This window comes from Callorhinus ursinus, unplaced genomic scaffold (genome assembly GCF_003265705.2).
Source record: "Callorhinus ursinus isolate GAN/ISIS: 27379988/994484 unplaced genomic scaffold, GSC_fseal_2.0 scaffold13, whole genome shotgun sequence".
Lineage (NCBI taxonomy): Eukaryota > Metazoa > Chordata > Mammalia > Carnivora > Otariidae > Callorhinus > Callorhinus ursinus.
In genome coordinates, this window is record NW_027397075.1 from 18,234,480 (window position 1) to 18,256,429 (window position 21,950).

The 21,950-nt window shown below is 46.0% G+C and overlaps 1 protein-coding gene across 2 annotated transcripts in view; it reads right to left on the reverse strand.

The window, feature by feature from the left end:
- Positions 1 to 1,306: 1,306 nt before the first annotated feature.
- Positions 1,307 to 21,950, reverse strand: part of ACBD3 (acyl-CoA binding domain containing 3) — a 36,270-nt gene continuing 15,626 nt past the window's right edge. Inside the window, exons 2-8 of one of the 2 annotated variants that reach the window (XM_025877719.2) lie at positions 19,386 to 19,527; positions 18,594 to 18,734; positions 14,923 to 15,081; positions 12,885 to 13,059; positions 9,245 to 9,431; positions 6,765 to 7,049; positions 1,307 to 3,438 (exon numbers count right to left, since the gene is read on the reverse strand). In XM_025877719.2, the coding sequence (XP_025733504.1) occupies positions 3,227 to 3,438; positions 6,765 to 7,049; positions 9,245 to 9,431; positions 12,885 to 13,059; positions 14,923 to 15,081; positions 18,594 to 18,734; positions 19,386 to 19,527 (1,301 nt within the window). In that variant the 3' untranslated portion in view covers positions 1,307 to 3,226. The remainder of the gene's footprint in view (positions 3,439 to 6,764; positions 7,050 to 9,244; positions 9,432 to 12,884; positions 13,060 to 14,922; positions 15,082 to 18,593; positions 18,735 to 19,385; positions 19,528 to 21,950) is intronic. The other variant, XM_073899863.1, reaches the window with a different exon arrangement.

A 21,950-nucleotide genomic window follows, 5' to 3' on the forward strand; every position in this document is an offset into this window, starting at 1 on the left:
GAAAAAAATCAGCGCATGTAATCACCTTTGGACTGGCTCTTCCCATAGACTCTCAAGTCAAGTGAGCAGTTCAGGGCCGGGCTGAACGGAGCAATCATGTTCAAGACTTTGTTAAAACTACAAGAAAGGAAGTGACTGCTCCAACTGATACTGCTCCCCCATGTTTGATGGCCCGAGTCCAAATGCCAAGGTCAGTTCTGGAAAAGTCGGCCACTTCGTTTCCTGGTACTTAAGTATCCTAATCAAATCACAACTTATTAAAAGTGGCATAACAGCTAATAAAAATGGAGCTAATGCTTCCTTCATTACAAAATAAATCAAGCAAAATAATAAGCACCTGAAATAAGAACCACGCAATAAATTCCAAAGAAGGGTGTTGGAAGGACAGTAACCAACTCATCTTAAAAGCTCTCAATGAGCAAGTCGAAGATTCGTAGGCGAGCATGTGAGATAAAAGTCCAAGTCTGATTAATACACATTTTGAAAAATTAGTGAATGGAAATAAAGTTCAGATTGGTTCTCCCCCAAGGAGATCACATGCATACATTTTTAGGCTGCTGACGGAAGTGCTGAGCTCAGCTCAGCTGGGGAAAGACGACACAAAGATGGTCTGGGTTGCAGATTGTCACACTCCGAGCCCCCAACGCATTCTTAGCCATCACTTATGATTTTGAACCGGTTGCTTCTCCTCTTCCATAAGGTAGATGGTCAGGACTCAGTTGCACGGCTTCCGAGATGTACTCAACACACCAAGAGCTCTCCATAAGTGTTCACGGTACCCCAACACGGCAATAAAACCCCAAGATGACCAACTCCTTCTGTCTCTCCAAATCTCACACAAGCAAACGAAATTTGAGGTCCAAGTCAGCCTGCATTTCGGGGGGGGGGGTTGTTTTTTGGAATAGTTTCTGGCACTCCACATTATCCTGACGGGGGCACTCCCCTGCTTACTGCTTTGCAGGTGCCAGACCGTGGAAAATTTAGAGCAGGGGTCCCTGTGAACTTCAAGGAACATGCTACGCAGCACATGGTTGTGTGGCTGTGTGGGGAATAACCTTCTAAGTCCCCTTCAATAAGAAAAGCCAGTGCTTTCCTTTCCACCAAGAAGTCTGAACACTTTAAAATCTATCCTAACTCTCTGGGGCAATTCACAGCAAAAACTGATCAGTCAGAAATAGTCTGTTGTTGGTTTTTAACTTTTTAAAACAGAAAAGGTCTTTTGGGCCACTTCTTCTCATCCTTCCAAAATGAGGAAATACAGAACTAACACTTCAGAGAGTAACTGTAGTAATGAAACGTCAACGGATTACAGATAAACATTTTAATTGATTAAATATATTATTTTCAAGATCTTTTTGAAATCGCACTTGTACTGTACTAATCAACAGCCAAAGGCAATAAAAAAGTTTAAAACCAAAAATGTTCTGACATGAGCACATATGACAGGAACCACTGCTGTGTAAAGTGACATACACTGCTCCCGAGAACAATGATATTTTTAGAAGATAATTCATCTTAACATGTGCAAGGACAAATCCGTAATCAAAGGCTGGGAGAAATATATATTAGTGCCTGCTTTTTAAAAGTTTATTTTACATTTTAAATACAGTATTTTCTCATTAAAAAAAAAAAAAGCCAAGAAGTGCCTAACCCCATGGTTTCTCTACCTTATATACATGAGAGCTGATGGAGAGCCTCAAAGTGTTCTAGACAGAACAGTGTGGACACCTTTGAGCTGGAACTAGTGAATCAAAATTAAAAAACACAAATTAAGCACTGCTTAGGAGAAAATAATCCAGTTTCCGGGTAACCAAAAGAGAACAGAGTTAGGTATGTACAAAACCAGGTATTAAAAAACAGAAATGCAGCACACAAAAACCAACAGCCCCTCATGTAGTGAACTGTATATAACGCAGCTAATCAATGGAGACCCTCCTACGAGAAGTGATTTATGATTTGAAATTGTAAAAATCTAAGTATTTCAGTAACAACATATAGTAACATTACGTGTGTATTGCCGTCTTTGTCGCTTTCTAGATATATACCATCCCTCCCTTCTGAAAACAAGAATCTCTACACTAGTCGATCACTTATACCAACGTGAGGCAATTAATCCATATTTGTTTTCACTAAGGAAAACAAAAATATACCTCTTCCCATCTATGAAGACATAATACAGATTGAAGCAATAAAAAAATTTAAGCATGGGCATATGCGTCTCCAATCCCCTCTAGTAAGCAACTCCAAATGGAACTGTGTAGGGTCTGTGCCTAAGTATTAACACACGAAGAGAAAACGGACTGTCTCTGGCAGTCATTCCCACTGAGTGCAATGTTACTCCCCATACACCGAGTTATATTTGAGTGATTTTATGTATTTTAATTCAGTAGGTGCCAATTCGAGTTTATAAAACCCCTACCTATCTGCTTGTGTAGAAAACAGTTTCAATTTGAGGTGCTCTATAAAGCCCAGTCGAGACAAAAAGGAGTTAGTTTTGCTTTGTTACTGGCAGAGTGAGGACCAGAAGAAGAACAAAGGACCAAGCAGATGCTTGCTAAGACGGATGTCTGAGGTGTTCTAGGTGTCTTGATAGTTCGATTATCAATCAGCTTTGAACATTCTTAAGATTATCTCAGAAAATAATTCTCTGTCATACAACTCTGAACTGCACAGCTGCACTCAAAGCAAAAACAATCTGGGTTGTTCAGAACAAAATCGAATTGAGGCAATTTGTCTATGATCATCTGTGAGGTCTCGAGTTTTTAAAGTTTTAAAAATGATGACCTTCATCAAAGTCAGCTGCACCTCAGGGAGACTACTGACATGAGGATGTCCCATCAGCGGTCACGGTAACTACGGGCTCTCATAAGACACACGGAGCAGGTAGCAACGGACTCACCATCGGCCAGGTGGGGTCAACGTGGGGAGGTTTTATTTTGGAGACCTTAAAGATTTAACACGTAGCTCCTGTCACTTCAGTATCCATTAGTGACTCTGGTGGTCAGCACCCAAGGGCTGGAGGGCTCTGAGGAAGCCCCCGAGCCCCAGAGTATTAATGCTAAAGGGTCTCCAGGGAACCCCGAGTCCCTACAAGAGTTCACCAGCCATCAGACCAAAATCCAAGAGGGTAAACACTGACTGCAATGCTCCACAAAAGTCAAAAGAAATTCCAAACTAAATGCTGTCTTCTGCCCAACCCTAGACTCCAGACTCTGTAACAACATCTTTATCTAGTATAATAGACTCTGTAGTAGACTGACTTTGACCTCCACAAAGAATAGGAGTTGTCGAACTTGAGGAGGTAGACCCCTCTCCCCGGGTACTGGTGGCTGCCGGCGTACACTTCTTCGTGACAGTCCCGCCGGTACACAGGCACAATCTCATCCAGCAGAGGCTTGGCGGCGTGCTTTCTGGCTTTCTCTTCACTACTGACGTTTTCTGTGAGACAGAACGGAGACACGTCAGCAAACAGATCCAGGAAAACCACATTTGCATCAAGCACTGCAACCCCATCCTTCCTCTGAGAAACGGCTCATCAGGAATTCTCTGAAGCCGCCCTACAACGTACGCGCCTGTGAGCACGTCCTGGCTTCGTCCTTCGTTCGTTTGTTCGTTCCTGTCTCTGAGCAGCTGCTAGCTGGGGGTGGAAGCAGCCAGCATCTCGCTCTCCCTGGACCACCGCTCCCACTTTGGGGCCCACTCTTCCCTGGGGACACCCACTTGATTCCTCACTCCTCCCGGCAGGCGGAACCTCGCTCGTCTGAGCAACACCGACGAAAACGACGCTCCTGTCCTCTTCCTCAACAATACGAGAGTTCTCTGTTTTAGGAAGGGGAAACCGAGCTTCTGAGGACCATCAGGTTCTGTACATCTTAGCTTTGAGAGTGAAATGAGGAAACCACGGCAGGGAGGTAGGTATTCAGAGACACTCTGAAAATCCATTCCTTTCGCTACGGGCCTGTGTCAACCCGGGGATGATCCCAGTGGCAAAGAGTGAGCTCTGATTCTAGGTTTGTCCCAGTTAATAGTTTCTGAACTGTAATGATAAGAATTAGGGAAAAAAAAAAAAAAAAACCTCTGGAAACCTACAGGAGTGAGAAAATTATGAACCAGCTTAAAATCTCAGCTTCACGTATTAAATATAAACAACCTCAGGCAAACAGGTCAGAGGAATATGCAGGGCAGAAGATAAAAGACTTTCGGGTCCGTAACATGGCAGAGTGAATTTTGGCAACATCGGTTAACTGCGCGGTGACGGTCAGTGGCCACTATCAGGAATTTAAACAAGGCAAGTCTGAGAAAACTCTCACGGTCTAGAGGAGCTGAAGGAGACAGGGTAACTAAAATGTGGCATCCTGGATGGGATCCTGGAAATTAGATGAAAACTAAGGAAATGTGAATACATATGGACTTTAGCGAATCATAACGTATCCACATCGGTTCGTTACTGATGCTGAATGTACCGCAGTACAAATGGGTGTTAACACAAGGGGGAACTGAGTGCGGAGTACACAGGAACTCTTTGCAACTTTCCTATAAATCTAAAATTATTCTAAAATAAAAAAGTTTACTTAAAAAAAAAAAAAGCAAATGACGTTCTGATAAATAGGCCTAAATCAGACTTGCTTCACCATAGCAATACTTAAAGATCTTTCATTTGCAAATGAGAAGTACAGAGCCATTCAAAATGCAAACTATTGCCTATAAGGATATCCATGAAACAGATTACTGGTGCAGTAATTCAAGATCCAGATTTTGTTCAAAACCTGTAAAACTAAAGGTTACTGAGACAGATGAGCAATGCACCTTTCATCAAGTTAAGCAAAGACCTGGGACCTGGCAGCAATAAAGACGGGAAGAATCAGAGCACAGAATCAGAGTTATCAGCCACACTTCAAGAGAGAACAAATTCCTGTAGCTTCCAAGACCAAATGGAGAAAAAAAACTCCCAAAGCAACAAAAAGACTGGACTGCTCTTCCATCTTAATCCAAGCTGAAAGGACCCCCATAAAATGCAGTATGGGGATAAGACAAGGTGGCACGGTGGCCTTCATAAGAAGCCATGGGGACACATGCAGTCTGTGAGCTAAATCTTCAAAAAGGAGAGTTAGGCTCACTCTTCGCAAACAACTCTTGGGAGCAATAAATCCTCACTGTTGTTTCGGTTCACACAGGAGTATTAATGGCTTAGTTTTAGATGGAAATGATTTTATGATTAGGACTAGCCCAAGGACAGGTAAGTCCATTTCCACCTGAGGGATGTCACACATGAGAGCAAAGATCAAGGGTGCACCGTGGCTCTCGCCTCCAGAGAGGCACTGGACCCCGACCATGTTTACTGGCGCCCCACCCAACATCAGGAGCCAAAAATGACCCTCAGCGGAGGGCTCACACTAGGACAACCTCCCTTCGGAGACTCTTCAGCAGGCAAGCCAAGAGAAACAGATCACCTTGACCTGCTTCTGAGCACACTTCTACACTAGCCACAAAGCTCTTTCAAAGTACAACGGTCTGCACACACAAACCTCCCTTCCCAGACATGTGCAAATAGTCTGATTTTCATGAGTCCCTGTGGCACATCAGAGATGCCAGTCCCCGGCCCTGACACTGCTCGGGGGGCCCCTGCCATGGGGGTCGGGGCACCTGCTCAGGGGTCTCTCTCGTCTCTGCTTGCTCTTCCCTCACTCCTGTGTTTTCCCTTCCGGTTTAGTCAGCAGTATCTGTGGGCGATGCTTCACCAGGCTCCGGTCCTCAGAGATAAAGGCCATGGGACACAAAGCGGCCCCTCAACGACACGGGCCCATGCGTGTGTTGCCATACGTGGCCCCAGGGGGCCTGGTGTGCAGCACGTGTGGTGCCTGGATCCAACTTCAAGCCTCCACAGCTGCCTGAACTTCTAGCCTTCCTCCACAAACCTCCGACAACTACCTCTTTTGGTGTATCCCGACACGATCTCTGCGAAATGCTACCAACCGTCTTCAAGCACAAGCAGCTGGTCTGCAAGTCACCCCAAAGGTTACTAGTTCCAAGAACCGAGAGGCTGCCTCTTCACTCCCATAGCCAGGGCACTCCTTCCACCCGAGCCTCCACCAAGCCGACCCAGGAACTCAAGTGCTCACTAGGTACGTACCAAAGCCCTGAGCTCTACCTTTTCTGCAAAACAAAATTAAGGAGACCATCTTCTCCATTAATATGCATACATTTTATAACCTACTTCCTAGACCGAGAGAGTTTAGACTGTTCTTGGAAACTCTCCATTTTGTCCACTTGGGAGAAAGTAAGAACAGCTGACTTTTTTTTTTAGGTACGATGTTCCGGTATGAGTTTCTGTATTTACACTAAAAAAAAAAAAAAAAATCTTAGAGTAACGACCTAAAAAGCTAATATCAGAATTGTAAATTTAAATAAACTCCAGAGTTGGCAGAATTTCTTACTTGCTCTTTTAAAATTTTTCAAAATGATCTTGCACATTTGGCTTTCCAACACAAAGTGCTGGAAGTAAATCAGTACTGAGCAACCAGTAACATAACACGTAACACACTGCCAGACAGACCCGCCGAGCACTAAAACAATGGCACGCTCGGACCCCAGTCCCTTCTGAGAGGCTGGCCTGTCTCTCAGCCTTTCCAGCTGAGGTCCCACTTCTGAAGAGATGAATCCCTGTCCAGAAAGAGTTAACCGGGATAAGGGCGGCTGACACAGGAACCATGCCCTTCTCGCCAACACACACCCCAGCACTCGTCAGCGCGGCCCCACGGCTCTACCTTCCTCCTCCTCGTCGTCATCACTGGACTCGCTGACGTGCACGCTGACGGCAGTGTTCGGAGAGTCTGTCCATTCAAAGTACACCCCAAAGCCAATGTCATAATTGTCTGTAGCAAATTCCCAAAAGAGGTATGATCCTTCTTCATGGGTGGGGACTCGAACAGTGACCACTTCTCCTCGGCCCACTGTAATCACGGAGTCTGCATCCTGCCGAATCTTCTCTTTAAAGTCTTTGATCTGGGGTCGGGTCCACATGGACGGAGCTGCTATCGCTGGAAGAGATTCTAAAGGCAACAGGAATTACGCTGAAGAGGATGAGCCTTCACCTGCAGGCGGCCAACTCGCACGGGACCCCGCCCGGCCGCAGTGAGGCGCCACGTGCCATCTGGTCTCCCTGAGGGTCAGGGACTCAGAGGAATGTCCAGGCTCCCCCGCCAAGTGTCCCCCCCGAACTGCATTTACCGAAGTCACCAGGCATCAAAGGTCACCACACCACTTCAAGGAACACACGCAATCCACAATCTCAGATGAGATTTTTCTCTACACTCTGATTACGTACGGGGATTGGAGACTGACCTTGGAAACCTCCTAGCTGGAGCCAGGGAAACCTAATAATGAAGAGTATCTGGACTTAGGTATAAACTCACTTTTGGATCTGGACAAAGAAAGCTGGGCTTTGACTTCAGGCTCTCTGTCAAAAAAAGTAAAAGCCTTGACCTCTGAGGATCCCGAAGTCCCAGGGGCTATTCTAAAAGAGCTCACGGAAGCAGAAAAACGTGGGCAGGATGGCACCGCTAGGGACCGAACAGAAAGGCGGAAAGTCTTCCTGCTGAGCAGCGTCTATGTGCACCAGACCACTCAGCAGGTTTTTCAGACGCGGTCGCAGAACCTTTAACAAAAGATTCATTTGAAAATACTGGGAGACCTAGGGCACCTGGCTGGCTTAGCCAGCGGAGCCTGTGACTCTTGACCTTGGGGTCATGGTTCCAGCCCCTACACTGGGTGTGGAGGTTACTTTAAAAAAAAAATACTGATAAACTCTTATAAGGATAAAAGAGAAGAGAGGTTAAACCATGGCATTTTCAAGATCTTATCCAAAGCTGTTTTCTGTTACTTACTCTAAAAAGACAAGGCAGATGTCTGAAACCAACTTCCTTATGAACCACACCGCCACCCAGCCCACCTTAGTGTGTAGTCTTGCTTCGGCTTTCTTGGCTCAGGCATCTCTTCCCCAGGAAGCCTCTGCTGACCTCTGCCACTCGGTCACAATCCCCGCATCACACACTCTCGACCTACACAGTGCCTCTCTCCCCACCACAGCCCTTACGTGGCTATGGTTTGCATCTTTTTTTTTTTTTAAGTTTTTATTTATTTATTTGACAGAGAGAGAGAGACAGCGAGAACAGGAAACATAAGCAGCAGGAGTGTGAGAGGGAGAGCAGGCTTCCCGCTGAGGAGGGAGCCCGATGTGGGACTCGATCCCAGGACCCTGGGATCATGACCTGAGCCGAAGGCAGACGCTTAACGACTGAGCCACCCAGGCGCCCCTATGGTTTGCATCTTGTGTGTCGTCCTTGTGTGAGGGGACAGCCTCACACTGTCCCCCTATGCTCAGAAAATCTTCAGTCAGTTGCTGAAGGAACGAATGAGCTGCCCATAAAAAGCTAGACCTTTGAAAATGCTAAGTTATCTTCTGGTCCTTTAGTCTCAAAAAATACTGCAATAGTTGGCAGGCAGCCTCCAAGATGCCCCTGACCCCGTGATGCTCACGTCTGGGTATTCACGCACTTGGGAGGTCACCGGCCACAATGTACCAGGGTTGGTATGTGTGGCCAACAGAATACCGTGCAAGTGCCAATGTAGGACTTCCAAAGTTAGAGCATGAAAGACACTGCCATTCTGCCTTGTCCCCTCGGATCACGTGCTCTGGAGGAAGCCAGCCACTGTGTCCAGGACGCTCAGCCCGAAGGACAGGCTTCACAAGGCAAGGAACTGTGGCCTCCTGCCAACAGCCAGCACCAGCCTGCCAGTCATGGAGGGAAGCACCGTGGAAGCAGAGCCTCTGGTGCCCGTGGAGCGTCCACCCGACTCCAGTCCCAGCCAGCATCGTGACCGAAACCCCATGGGACTAGAACCACCACCGCTCAGCTAAGCTGCTTCCTGAAACCCCAGTAATCTCACCCACTGTGTGAGACAATAAACGGCTGTTACTGGAAGCTGCTAAATCGGGGTACGATTTGTCACATAGCAACAGATAACCAATACACAACCCGAAGTGTCCAAAAGTCCTCTGACGTGCTCTTCTCTGCCTATTCTAAGGGTCACCAGAGGCATCGGATTCAGACTCAAAAGGGTACAAAAGCATTCAACTCTCACAAATATGTGATTGCTCTCCAAAGCCAGTGAGCCTGACTCATGCCTTGCTTTCCATGAATCTCAGTTATGACATCTGGATGGACACACACACACCAAACCATACCTTTGGGTCCATTCTCCACGGCTTCTTCCGCAGCTTCTGGTTCAAGTTCTTTCTCTGGGTTGTCAGTGTGAGTTTTGGCCTGTCCGTTGACTGACATCCTATCGCCCGGTGCCGCTGCGTTCACTTTTGATGACGCAGGCAGAGAAGCCCCCACGACTGCTACTTCCTGCTGTTTCTGTAAGGCTGCCTACAAGTGGAGAAACAGTGAAGACACACTGACCAGACGGCTAAGGATAGGACACTTGCCCTGGAATGCACTCTGACCCCGTGTTTTTGTCCTACTAAAGCACTGTGCTTCAAGAAATTACTAATGGGGCGCCTGGGGGGCTCAGTCGGTGAAGCGTCTGCCTTTGGCTCAGGTCATGATCCCAGGGCCCTGGGATGGAGCCCCATGTCGGGCTCCCTGCTCGGTGGGGAGTCTGCTTCTCCTTCTCCCTCTGTCTGTCCCTCCCCCTGCTTGTGCGCTCTCTTGCTCTGTCAAGTAAAATCTTTAAAAAAAAAATCAGTAATAGACTTTATCAGTTTTATTTTATCTATGATGAGTATTAGTTGGACAATACCGAGCCAGCAGCTAAAAATGCTGAAAAATTATCACAGACAAAAACCTGGGTCACGTTTTTGTGACCTAAGGATCATTAGAAAAACCAACCAGGAAAAATTAAAGTAGATAGAAATAATCAACCCCAAAGAAAATTATATGCAAAAATTGAACACAGTAATATTTGTTCTTAAAACCGACGGAAGAAAATCTTGATAAAATTCAGATACATAAAATCTGAATCAGGAAAATTAAACTTGGTAGTAATAAATGATCACAGAGGAAAATTCACGAAGGCAAAAGCTGTAATTAGTAAAATCCGATATGGGACCCCAAAGTAATCAAACAAGTACGGGCAATTACTCTAATATGGACAAAATCAATAACTGAAATCTTCACCATAAACTATACACAGAAAAACATCACAACTGAACTGAAAACTGTTAATCATGTTATAAAAGATATCAACCCAAGAATTAAACAGGCTTACAAAACAGAGCCTGAGGCCAAAATACTTTCTTAATGACAATTCATCACTGTTATTAAAATAATGTACATTCATAAAAATGGAATCAAAATGTCCCAAGTCAAAAGGGAAGAGTAAAAACATCTTAAACACAAAGAACAACTATTTGGGGACATTCCCCTCTTCTATCAAGACGGATATTAGTATTATTAGATATACCTAAGTGTTGTTACTTAAGCAACTTTTGGAGAAACTTTGAATTATGCATAGAGGAACATGTACAAATCATACACAAAAGTAGAACCTGATCATTCTTCATAAAATAAACACACCCATGTAAGCAACACCAGGTCAAGACATTAACTGCAACCAGAGTCCTCCTTTTGACACACTCCCCAACCCGTGCTGCAAAGGTAACAACTAATCTGACTTAAAACACTACAGATTTACTTTGCCTGTTTTTCGACGTTATATAAATGGAATTGTGTAATAAATGTTCTTTTTTGTGTCTGGCTTCTTTTACTTGACATTATTTTTGCAAGTTTCATCCATAAGGTTACATAAGTAATTGTATTTTGTTTGTCTGCACTGCTACGATATTCCATCGTGAAGATACAAAATTTATCCATTTTACTGTTGATGAACATTTGGGCATTTAAGTAACTCTAAATTAAAACATGAAGTCATAAGTGAGCTTATGTTTACAAAAGTAAAAAATAAAATAATGAAACAAAGAAAACAAAAGAAAAAAGCCTTTATAATCTCACGGTTTAGGGATAATGACATATTTCTACATACCTGTACACAAATTTAACATCATCTACAATCCAATTACTTCCACGAACAGCAACGCTTTCTTCTGCGGCTAACAGAGGCTGATAATACATGTTAGATTTTAAAATATCTCCTTTCAAGGCCTAGATTCTTGGTCATTCCCACATGAGTTTTCTAGAAAGAGTACCAGCTTCCCGAAAAAGTGCATACAACCAAAACAAGTCGGCACACTCAGAACATTCACTGTGCAACAGGACAGCTAGAAAAGCATTTCCGTGGATGATCAGCAGGCCCAGCTCAGATGGCCACTCTCCAGGAGGCCATGCTTGAAATCCTCCAGCAGAGTGAACAACTCCCTTAGGGATCCCACTGCCCACGAATATATATCTATTACAGACAGCAAATCATTATGATTTATTTACATCATCTCTCATCTGTACTTTGGGAAGGTTTTAAAAGCACAGAAAGGTAGAGGAACAAACACCCACGTAACTACACCTCCAAATGAACAAAGTGTTAGCACTTTGTCATTTTGCTCAGTATGTATAAAAAAAAAATCACTACTTTATGTTCCTTCCCCAGTGCCTTTCCTTCTCCATTCCCAGAGACCACCAGTCAACGTGTAAAACTGAGTTTCATCACTGTAATCTAAATTACGGATTCCAGATCCTTCTCTTCCACAGATTCTTGGTTTGCCCTACTTGACCAACTTTGTTCTCACTAAATGACAGCAACCTATAAACAGGGCAGGGCGTGTGAGCTATCCCACTGGAAAATCATCTCAAAACCCATCTCAAAGCCCTACAAGCAGGAAGAGGGGGTGGTACGCTCAAGCAGAAACAGGCTTTCCAGGACAGAAAAGAAATCCCTCAGAAAAGCCACTTACTGTCCTGAATAAACTCTGGGGTGACATCCTTTTCAGCTTATGAACGACACAAAATCTGCAGGGCTTTTCAACTTCAAGGGAAAAGGTATTTTAAATAAGGACATTAATTTTCAGAGAATTTAAAGAGGTTGGCAAAACAATCAAGATCACTTCATCTGACAAGAAACATTGAGCAACTATAATGTTGCACACTTTCTTCCCGTGGACTGACGGGTCATAACTACTTTCTAAATGGAAAGTAAGGAAGTAAAACTTTGCCAGATTAACCCCAAGAAGGCATGAGTGCCTCTGCCCGGTGTGAAAAGGGAACACAGATCAGCGACCTGCTGTACGTACACAACACTTTCACAGAGCAACTCTTTTTCTCATTTTGGTCCCCTGAGAGTTCAGTAAGGTGAGCGGGGCCAGTACCGGGATTTTTTTCTCCCATTCCCGCTCACTGGGAGAAAAGGCAGAAAAATCAGAGCAGTAGGTAACTTGTCTAATATCAAACAAGATAACGGCAAAGCCAGGACCGAATCCAAGTGTTACCTTGCTCTTCTTCACCCCACATTCTTCACACTACGCCACCTACTCCTGGTGGAAGCCAAGTCCCTGGGGGTGGGGAGCTGGAGGAGGACTGGCACTGTGGTGCAGGGGGGCACGGTCTTGCTCTAGCACCTCACGCAAACATCTAGATGACCAGCCCGCAAAACCCGCCGACAGTCTGAGGGAACGAGTTCTCCCACAGGCAGCAGCCCCGGCCAAGGCCCACCCACCGCCTGAAGGACACGGCAACCTAACTTGAACATGAGTCACCCAGGATCACCAACAGAGTCTGCCCCAGACTGTCATTTTTTGCCTCCATGTCACCTGTCTGCTTTCATAACTGCCGGTGCACCCCGAGTCTCCCCACAAGGCCCCCATGAGTCACATTCTCCTTTGAGGCTAACGGCGCAGAGCGGCTGAGCAAGGTGAGGAGGGAGCCCCGGCGCACCTGCTGCTGGGCGAGCTGGGCCTGGTAGAGCTGCTGCATGTACTGCTGGTAGTGCTGCTCCTGCAGCTGGCGGACGAGCAGCTGCTGCTGGTCCAGGCTGCCCGGGTACTGCTGCGCCGCGTACTGCTGGAACTGCACGGCCGTCTGCGAGTTCAGGGCCGCCATGATCTGCTGCCTGAAACACCAGAGACACACACTCGTCGGGCCACGGGCCACAGCTCATGGCCAGAGCAGACGGCCTCGTGGCTGATCTGTACCACTGGTCACCCTGCTCAAAGACTGAGCCGGGAATGCCTTCCCACCCGCACATGCTGCGGGCCCAGAAGAAAGGCTTCAGAGAAGACACTGGGCCTCTCTCTCACTTTTCACCAAGGGTTTTCAAGGAAAATCTGGGATGGAGAGGGAGAAGGATTCCCGCGTCGGATCCCCATTGTCCCCATCATAACTACAAATGGTCGCCGGGCCCTGACTGTGCACCAGGCGCCATTTGCTTGCAGGTACCAGCCACCTGGGCAGAGACAAGGCTTCAGACGGGAGGCGGTGCAGGCGTTCGGGAACTTGCCCGAGATCACTCTGTGGGAGCGGCCAGAGCCGGGACACGGTCAGGCAGGCCGGCATCAGCGCGGACTCCTAGCAGGATGCTGTCAGAGGGCGCCCTGTCATCTACGGTGGGGGTGTGTGTGTGTGGGGGGGGACACGACACGACAATGACAGTAACATTCAGCTGCCGGCCATGGCTTCTCTACCTGAACACCCAGAGAGCAGAAAGAGGAAGGACAGAAACCAGAACGTGTCACGAGCGGCCCTGGTAAATGTAAGTAAAGCCAGGGAAACTCTGCAGCTCTCAGGCATTTCATTTAAAGCCTGCCTTCGGGGCGCCTGATTGGCTCAGTCGGTTAAGCATCTGCCTTTGGCTTGGGTCGTGGAATTGAGCCCCATGTCAGGCTCCCTGCTCTGCGGGGAGTCTGCTTCTCCCTCTCCCTCTGCTGTTCTCCCTGCTTGTGCTCTCTCTCTCTCTCTCTCTCTCTCTCTCTCTGTCAAATAAATAAAGGCTGCCTTCCAGAACAACACTGAAAATAGTACCTGGGCACACTTGATTTAGAGACAGTAATTTCTGTTATTACAAATCTCATTTTCTCTCCTACGGGCACCACAGGCTTCCTACCTCAGTTATGTGACCAACTTAACAAAGTTCAGAAAGCCATCTCTCAATAGACAGAAAAATAAGTAGACAGATGAAATAAAGCAAAATCTCACAAAGTCCTGCACTGAACCCGACACTGGGCCCATCCAGGACGCTGCCTGCTCCCAAAGGTGTAGCATTCCTAGTCTCTCCCCGAAGTGGAATGAGGCCCTGGGTTGCTCTGTGACTAGCACTGAAACCTTTCTAAGGAGCCGCTGAGATAACGAGACATCAAAGGACTGTCATGCTCTCTGGTTTCCTCTAGATGCCACCACCTGCCCACACCTCAGACCTTCCTCCCACACGTGCGGTGTCAACCCCTTCCTCCCTGTCCCCAGAGCTCCCTCCTGAAGAACCAGTCCCTTGTGACACAGCTGCTCTCACAACCCTGAACGAGAAACAGTTTCAGGTCCCATCCTCTGTCCTGGGACTCTGTAACTGGGGCTCTCTCCAATTCCGGCCAGTCTGTCGGACGCATGAAATCCCAGACCACACCAATCCACACCGGGACAGCCTCATGTCCCCAAGGCAGAGAACAGAAGGGGCGAGACAGACATACAACTGGGAATCAAGACAAGATCACCTGGACCCAGGGACAGAGCCAGCAAGCCACCTCAGCTCCCGCTCTAGTCCCTGGGTCCTGGCAGCTAACCCCAGGCCCTTTCCTGTTCGCCACCCACTGAAGCTTGAGCCGAGGCCCTCCGGGGAACAGGACTGACCACCGGTACAAACGGCGGGAGCTGAGAGGCGTGCACCCCCGAGCGCACAAGTCACAGAGTTCTCCCAAGGCGCGGCGCCCGGAGGCCGTGGCGGCCCGGCTCTCACGCTGCAGCACGAGCAGTCCGACCCGCTTACTTCTGCTGCTCCAGCCGAAGCCTCTCCTCTTCTACTCGCCTCCTCTCCTCTTCCTCCCGCCTCAGCCTTTCCTCCTCCTCTCTCCTGCGCTTCTCCTCCTCCTTCTGCAGACGCTCTCTTTCTTCCTCTTCGCGCCGCCTCCGCTCCTCCTCCTCCTTCCTACAAGCAAGGACAGACACGGTGAACCCTGTACAACGAATCCTGCTTAAACATCACCGAAGACTTTATTTCCCAGTGAAAACTGACACAACTCGGAGAGAACGAAGAGGTCGTATTATCGAAATTTGAGATGCATACACTCGGCTAGTAGAAATTTATCCGGTGGGGTCAATCTCACAGTCCGCAAGAACATGGCAGAAATAATTCCGGCTGCGCAGAAGAGAAAGGTGTCCACCGGTAAGAGACCACTGAGATCATGATATGCCCACCCTGAAGGTTTCCTCACCTACGCTCACAGCGTCACAGGCTTTCCGTTCCCACTGTTTGCTGTGGTTGTAATTAAGCTTGTGCGAGAAATTCAGCCGCATGCCTGCCTACCCTCAAAGTCTGTGCTCCACGAGGGCAAAAGGTGCCTATCTCCCAGTGCTTCAACCTCGGAGCTGAGCACAGTACTAGAAAGAACAAGCCCTCAACTCATGAGTCTAAAATGAATAAGGCACCCCAAAATGCCACGTGGCCAGAAAAAAAAAAACGACTATGTGGCCCGACACAGACATTTAATATACTTGGTTTAATGAAAAGAGCAAGGAAATAACAGGAAAAGGTCTACAAAGAAACACCTTAACTGAGGGAGCCTGGGTGGCGCAGTCGGTTCAGTGTTCAATTCTTGCTTTCGGCTCAGGTCATGATCTCAGGGTCCTGGGATGGAGCCCCCCATCAGGCTCTAGGCCTAACACAGAATTCTGCTAAACTTTCTCTCTCTCTGTCCCTCCCCCATGCACTCTCTCTCAAATAAGTCTTTAAAATACACCTTAAATGTGTCCTTTCTCATCTACTGAGAGAAGAGAGCGATTAAAAGCAAGGTGGGAGGGAAGGTTTTCAGTCTGTGTCACATACTGCCATAAATGAAAAATATTTATATCGCATGTATCTGTATATTACTTCTGAAATTTTAAAAAACGTCAAAGCTTTGAATTTAAAAGAGATAAAGAAGAGTGGAAATGCAGGTGCTGCCTCTCTCCAGCTCTCTCCTGCTCTCGGCTCCTTTCCCGGAGGGGAGCACAGACCCCACGGCAGGAGGAGCGGGTGCCTTGCCGGCTGAGCGCAGTATGGAGGGCAGGAGAGCTGAGGATGGGACGCAGGTGGTCTCTGAGGATCTGAGGGGACACCATTTCTTGGTCCTACCACAAGAACTGCTTGGCTTACCCCGTTTTCCTCCCCGTACTCCTGTAAGTGATGAACAGCACATCAGAGGCACAGCCAAGGCTCAAAACAGCAATAAGAAGTGACCTACTTCCAATCTGTCACAGCTGGGACAGGGCAAGATGTTCCACAGCCAGAGCTGGGCCTGTAGGACTGAGGAAGTCTAGGCTTAAACGCTTTTAAAGGGCACCAGATGGATTTCATCTCATGAAAGAAGTACATTTTTTTAAAAGATTTTATTTATTTGAGAGAGAGTGAGAGACCGAGCATGAGCAGGGGCAGAGGGAGAGAGAGAAGCAGACTCCTCGCTGAGCAGGGACTCCGGGATTATGACCTGAGCCGAAGGCAGACGCTTAATGACTGAGTCCCCAGAAGTACATTTTTAAAAGGAAAAACGCAATTTTACAGGTTAAGATGACTACTAACTTAAATATTCAATTTTCCACTAAGAATCACAACTTTTTTTTTTGAGCAGCAAAGCAAGGTTTATTGATCGATAGTAAAGTGACAGCACAAAACTCCCAAAGAGCTCCGCCAGGACCTGAGAGGGACCCAAAAGTTTTGCCCGAATCAAAACTTTTCCTTTGGATAAAATTACAATCTTCCTTTGGATAAATATCTTCTGGAAATGTATTTTTTTTTTAAGATTTTATTTATTTGTTTGACAGAGAGAGACACAGCCAGAGAGGGAACACAAGCAGGGGGAGTGGGGGAGGGAGAAGCAGGCTTCCCGCTGAGCAGGGAGCCTAATGCGGGGCTCGATCCCAGGACCCTGAGATCATGACCTGAGCCGAAGGCAGATGCTTAACAACTGAACCACCCAGGCGCCCCTGAAAATGTATTAAACTACTTCCTATCACCTTAAACAGGAATAAATTACACGTAGTGCTATCTGTTGACGACTCAGGAGCTACAGCCACACACCGAAGAGCTGTCCGCTCCCTAATACTGTGAGCTACAAGTACACACCAAAGAGCCGTCCGCGCCCTAAAACCGTGAGCTACGGCTACACACCGAAGAGCCGTCCGCGCCCTAACACTGTGAGCTACGGCTACACACTGAAGAGCCATCCGCGCCCTAATACCGTGAGCTACAAGTACAGACCTAATACTGTGACGGAGAGTTTATCTTCTTATCCGTGGCCCCTACTGCTATGCTTTTTTAATAATTCTTTTGTCTATTTTGATGGTTTCTGTCTTCTTCCTATCAGGCTGTTTTCTGTTCCAGTCCTGGTTAAGGTAGGAAAGCAGAGAACCAACGGTTTCTAAAGCAAGTATCTGAGGGAAAAAATGGCGTTATAGTGTCATTTCCATTACTCTCATATTTCAGATAATCAGTTATTGAAAATATAACCTCTAGATAAATAAGGTGTTAACTGGGGGCACCTGGGTGCGCAGTCGGCTAAGCATCCAACTTGGTTTCGGCTCAGGTCGTGATCTCGGAGTCATGAGACTGAGCCCTGCCGTCGGGCTCTGCACTCAGCAGGGAGTCTGCTGGGGATTCTCTCTCTCCCTCTGCCTCTGCCTCTCTCCCGGCTTGTGCTTTCTCTCTCAAATAAATAAAATAAAATCTTTAAAAAAAATAATAATGTGTTAACTGTAATGCTGTTGAATTCCCAGTCATGACAAAAAATCCCATCAAAATAAATAGTGTATTCAGCAGCATTCCCACCCACCCCCTGGAAATAATTAATAAGCCATCTGGTAGCCAAAGCCAATATGAATGTCTCCATAAGGCCTACCACGTAGCACAGGTGACAGCCAGGATATGGAGCGTAATGTTCTAGAAGCTCAAGGGAAACAACAGCAAAGGGTGTTTCCCTTTGGGAGGGGAGAGCTACGGTGGAGCTTGCTCAAAACCTCGGTGTAACCAGGACAAGAGGAATGTTGCCACCAGATGGAAGCAGGAGCCCCCTGCCCCCCAAACTCCTAGTACGAATATGTGCTCATACCACCAGGTCTGAACAACTGTCTTAAGAAGTGGGGGCCCGGGGGCGCCTGGGTGGTTCAGTCGGTTAAGCGTCTGACTCGATTTCAGCTCAGGTCACGATCTCAGGGTCGTGAGATCAAGTCCTGCGTCAGGCTCTGCGCTCAGTCTGCTTGAAATTCTCTTTCCCTCTCCCTCTGCCCTTCCCCCTGCTCATGCGCTCTCTTTCTCTAAAAATAAATAAAATCTTTAAAAAAAAAAAAAAAAGGGAAGTGGAGATCCACAGGCAGTGGGACATGTGATCTAGAACAGATACTCCGTAAGGCAAAGCATCAGGACCGGGGCTGCACAGGAATAAAGTACACCGTATCCTCGAACTTCACCTTTTCTTTTCTTGTTCTTCCTTCTCTATTTTGTGGGATGCAACATATGTTGAAAAGAGATGGCAACACCTATTTAGGAGCTTGACAAATTCTACCATGGCGTCCTCTTTAGACGTGTTTCCCAGGGCCGCCCATTCTCTCCTGGAAGGAATAACAAGAAAAGTCATTACTGCCTCTTCCTAAGAGAGTAAGAATGTGATTTAATTTAAGCCTAGACGTGAAAAATTCTCAACAACTAAAATGCAGAATGATTCTACCATAAGCAAAAGGCTCAAAACTCAAGTCTCAACAAGTAGGCATTACTGATGTATTAAATTACGTGTGCCACACACAACCCACACCTACTGCTGACTGCAGTCCAGCTGCACCACTGGTAACTTCCGTACAAGCAAAGGGGTATCTGAGTCTGACTTTCCTTCGTCACATTTTAGTCTTAACTGAATACAGCCCTCAGGGCACTGTTTTCTGCCACCACTTTGTGTATGTCCCAGTAAGGAAAGCAATGATTGTGTATTTTAAGTGGCTGCTTTTAATGTTATTTAGGAAGAAACAAATGAAGTTGTACTTGTCTTATGTTCATAATCAGATGAGTAAACTTCTTCCATATTATTTATCCATAAACCTCTCCAAGCCAAAAACAGATACACATCTGAAGGCTCCAGAAGCTGCAAGCAAAAATGGCTGTTTCAGTCTTCCTCTAAGCTAAGGAACCAGCCGTTCGCATCTTAACCGATTCGCTTTGCGCTCTTCTCAACACTACTCTAAGGTCATTATACAACAAAACACGGTTACCTCCTGTCATTCCCCAACACATCAAAGAATCCAACCTCAGGACAAGTGTCTGGATTATATGGACCCATAAGAACCTGCTTATGCAGTGCCACAAGCTTCAGTTTTTCCTCATAAGTTGGATGAAAGGCTTTGCCATCTTTTTCTGCAAGATAAAGAAACATGAAAAGAATTAGAATTGGCAAAAAACGTATTTTTGGTGTTCTACATTGAAGGTCCACTGTAAGGGATGTCACACACAGCCTGTGATGGATACAAATCTTATGGTGGCATTTGTATTTCAAATACAAAATTTTAACAGTTGGAGCCTAAGACAGAAATCCTTTATGCAGAGATTTTTTTCCATGAAGCCAAGTACCAATATTTATGTTCAAACTTCTACAGAGAAACCCATCTGTCAAGCTGTCAGACACACAAACCGTCCTGCTGGACATCTTCTACCCGTATCAAAAGTTGTGTAACAATTGTTTTTTAAAAGTTTAAAAAATAATTTTGCATCAGTCATCTTTAAGATGATCACGCATAAGAGGTTACGCGTACCTTGAGAGGCTATAGTCAAAGGCATCGGTCCCACTGAGGCAGTGCGATGTGGTGAAGGGACTTTGAAACAAGAGGTAAATCTCCTCTCAGACCTTTCCTAGCTGTCAGACACTGAACCTCTCTGTTCATCAAGGAAGTAAGGAGTCCACTGCTCCTTCAGAGGTGATGGGATAGCATCGATGACAGCCATCAGATCCTTTCCCCTCCTCCATAGCATGGTTGGCCCTGGCAGGCTCCAACGGGCAATGAAGAGTGAAGCCAGCTTTGACCTGTAAAGACTTCGCTACCACCACCATTCAAAGCCGTATGAAAGTGGGTGCTGGTAAAAATGGGAAATCCTTAGAGAATAGTTCTGCTTCTCTGATAAATGGTAGCATTAATTACTGACTGGTTCTAACAAAAGAAACTACCACTTAAAAAAAGGTAGAAAGGAGTATATACTGCCTACGTATTTTATCCATGCACATAGTAGTCACCAAAATAAAATCACTGAGGAGACAAGAATGTGGGTTAAAGGTTATGAACAGGAAACTCAGAGGAAAAAAAAAAAACAGAAGTTGCCAACGAGCATCCCAAGATCCTTGACCTCACCAGTCAAGGAAATGCAAAGTTTTCATTAGATACCAAAGCCTCTGGCGTCATACAGGTCAAACAAGTCAGGTAACATGAAGAGTTGGTAAGAATGAAACAAAGGTACCCACTCTCCTATCCTAATGCTGAAAGTATACACTGTTATCTTGGAAGACAATTTAGCAATTTATTTGAAAAGTAAAAATGTGCACACCCCATGACCCAGTCATTCCAATTCTTGTGACCCATCCTTGATACTGGGGGATACAGCTGTTTTCTTGTTACCGTAAACAACTGACAAGTTCCTCAACAGAGACTGCTAAATAATGTGATACATTCACACTGTGGTATAAATGAAGCAATTCTAGGAAACACCAAGTGCCAAAAGCAAGCTGCAGAAAACGACACAGGATCGCAGCACACAATCTATCCCATCCATTCGAGCACTCCCCGACCACATGCTTTAACATCTCTTAAATCAGATTCGGTTTTACACCCAGTATTCTACAGTTACAAGAGTGCTTTCTCTTTCTAAATAATAGCATGTAAGATAACAGTGAGTCTTAGAACTGACAAAACACAGCACATAAACACACCCACATGCATATTCTCTGAGTACCCTTACATGAAGGTAGATGCAAATAACAAAATCCAGGAGTCACACAATGGGAGACCAAAGGAGTCTCTCAGAGAACTGAACCCTTCCTTGTGACATCCGAACTTTCCAAGGAAAAGGTGTGGAAGAACAAACCCAACTGTTAAGAGGGATTGCCTCTAGGGAAAGAACCAGCAAAACTAGTGGATGAGGACTGAAGGAGAGTTTCCCATGTATATATGCTTGTTTATATATGAATTTTTTCTTCTGCAAGAACAAACTCATGCAATTCTTGGAAAAAATAAACATGAGGAAAAAACCAAACTGTGGCACTGACCTTATTTAATAAAAATCGGAACAATTCAGCAACCTGTGGACCTGCCGTCGGTCTCTGCTACTGAGCAAACAGTATCACTAGACAATTAGCACCAAGAGCAGTAACTTCCTCTAAAGCTTTTCGAACAGGATTATCATGGTTCTGTATTTACTAACGAAAAGCTAACTCCTACTTCAAAATCCAACTCTTAGAACACTATTTCAATTAATGACTGATACTACAGAAAATATTTTTATATTCATACTTTCAACTTACTACATATTGAGCCCGAGTGTAAATTCATTGCCATCATGTAGTAACTTACAAATGACTGAGGTTCAATTACAAATTCATAACATGGCACTTCAGTCAACAGCTGTAGCCTGGTGTGTATTTCAGGTATATATATACTGCAAAGTAGAACAGTTACACTGAGATAAAGAAAATATTTTTATTTTTTAAAGATTTTATTTGGGGGGGGGAGAGCACCAGCAGGGGATGGGCAGAAGGAGAGGGAGAAGCAGACTCCCCACTGAGTGGGGAGCCC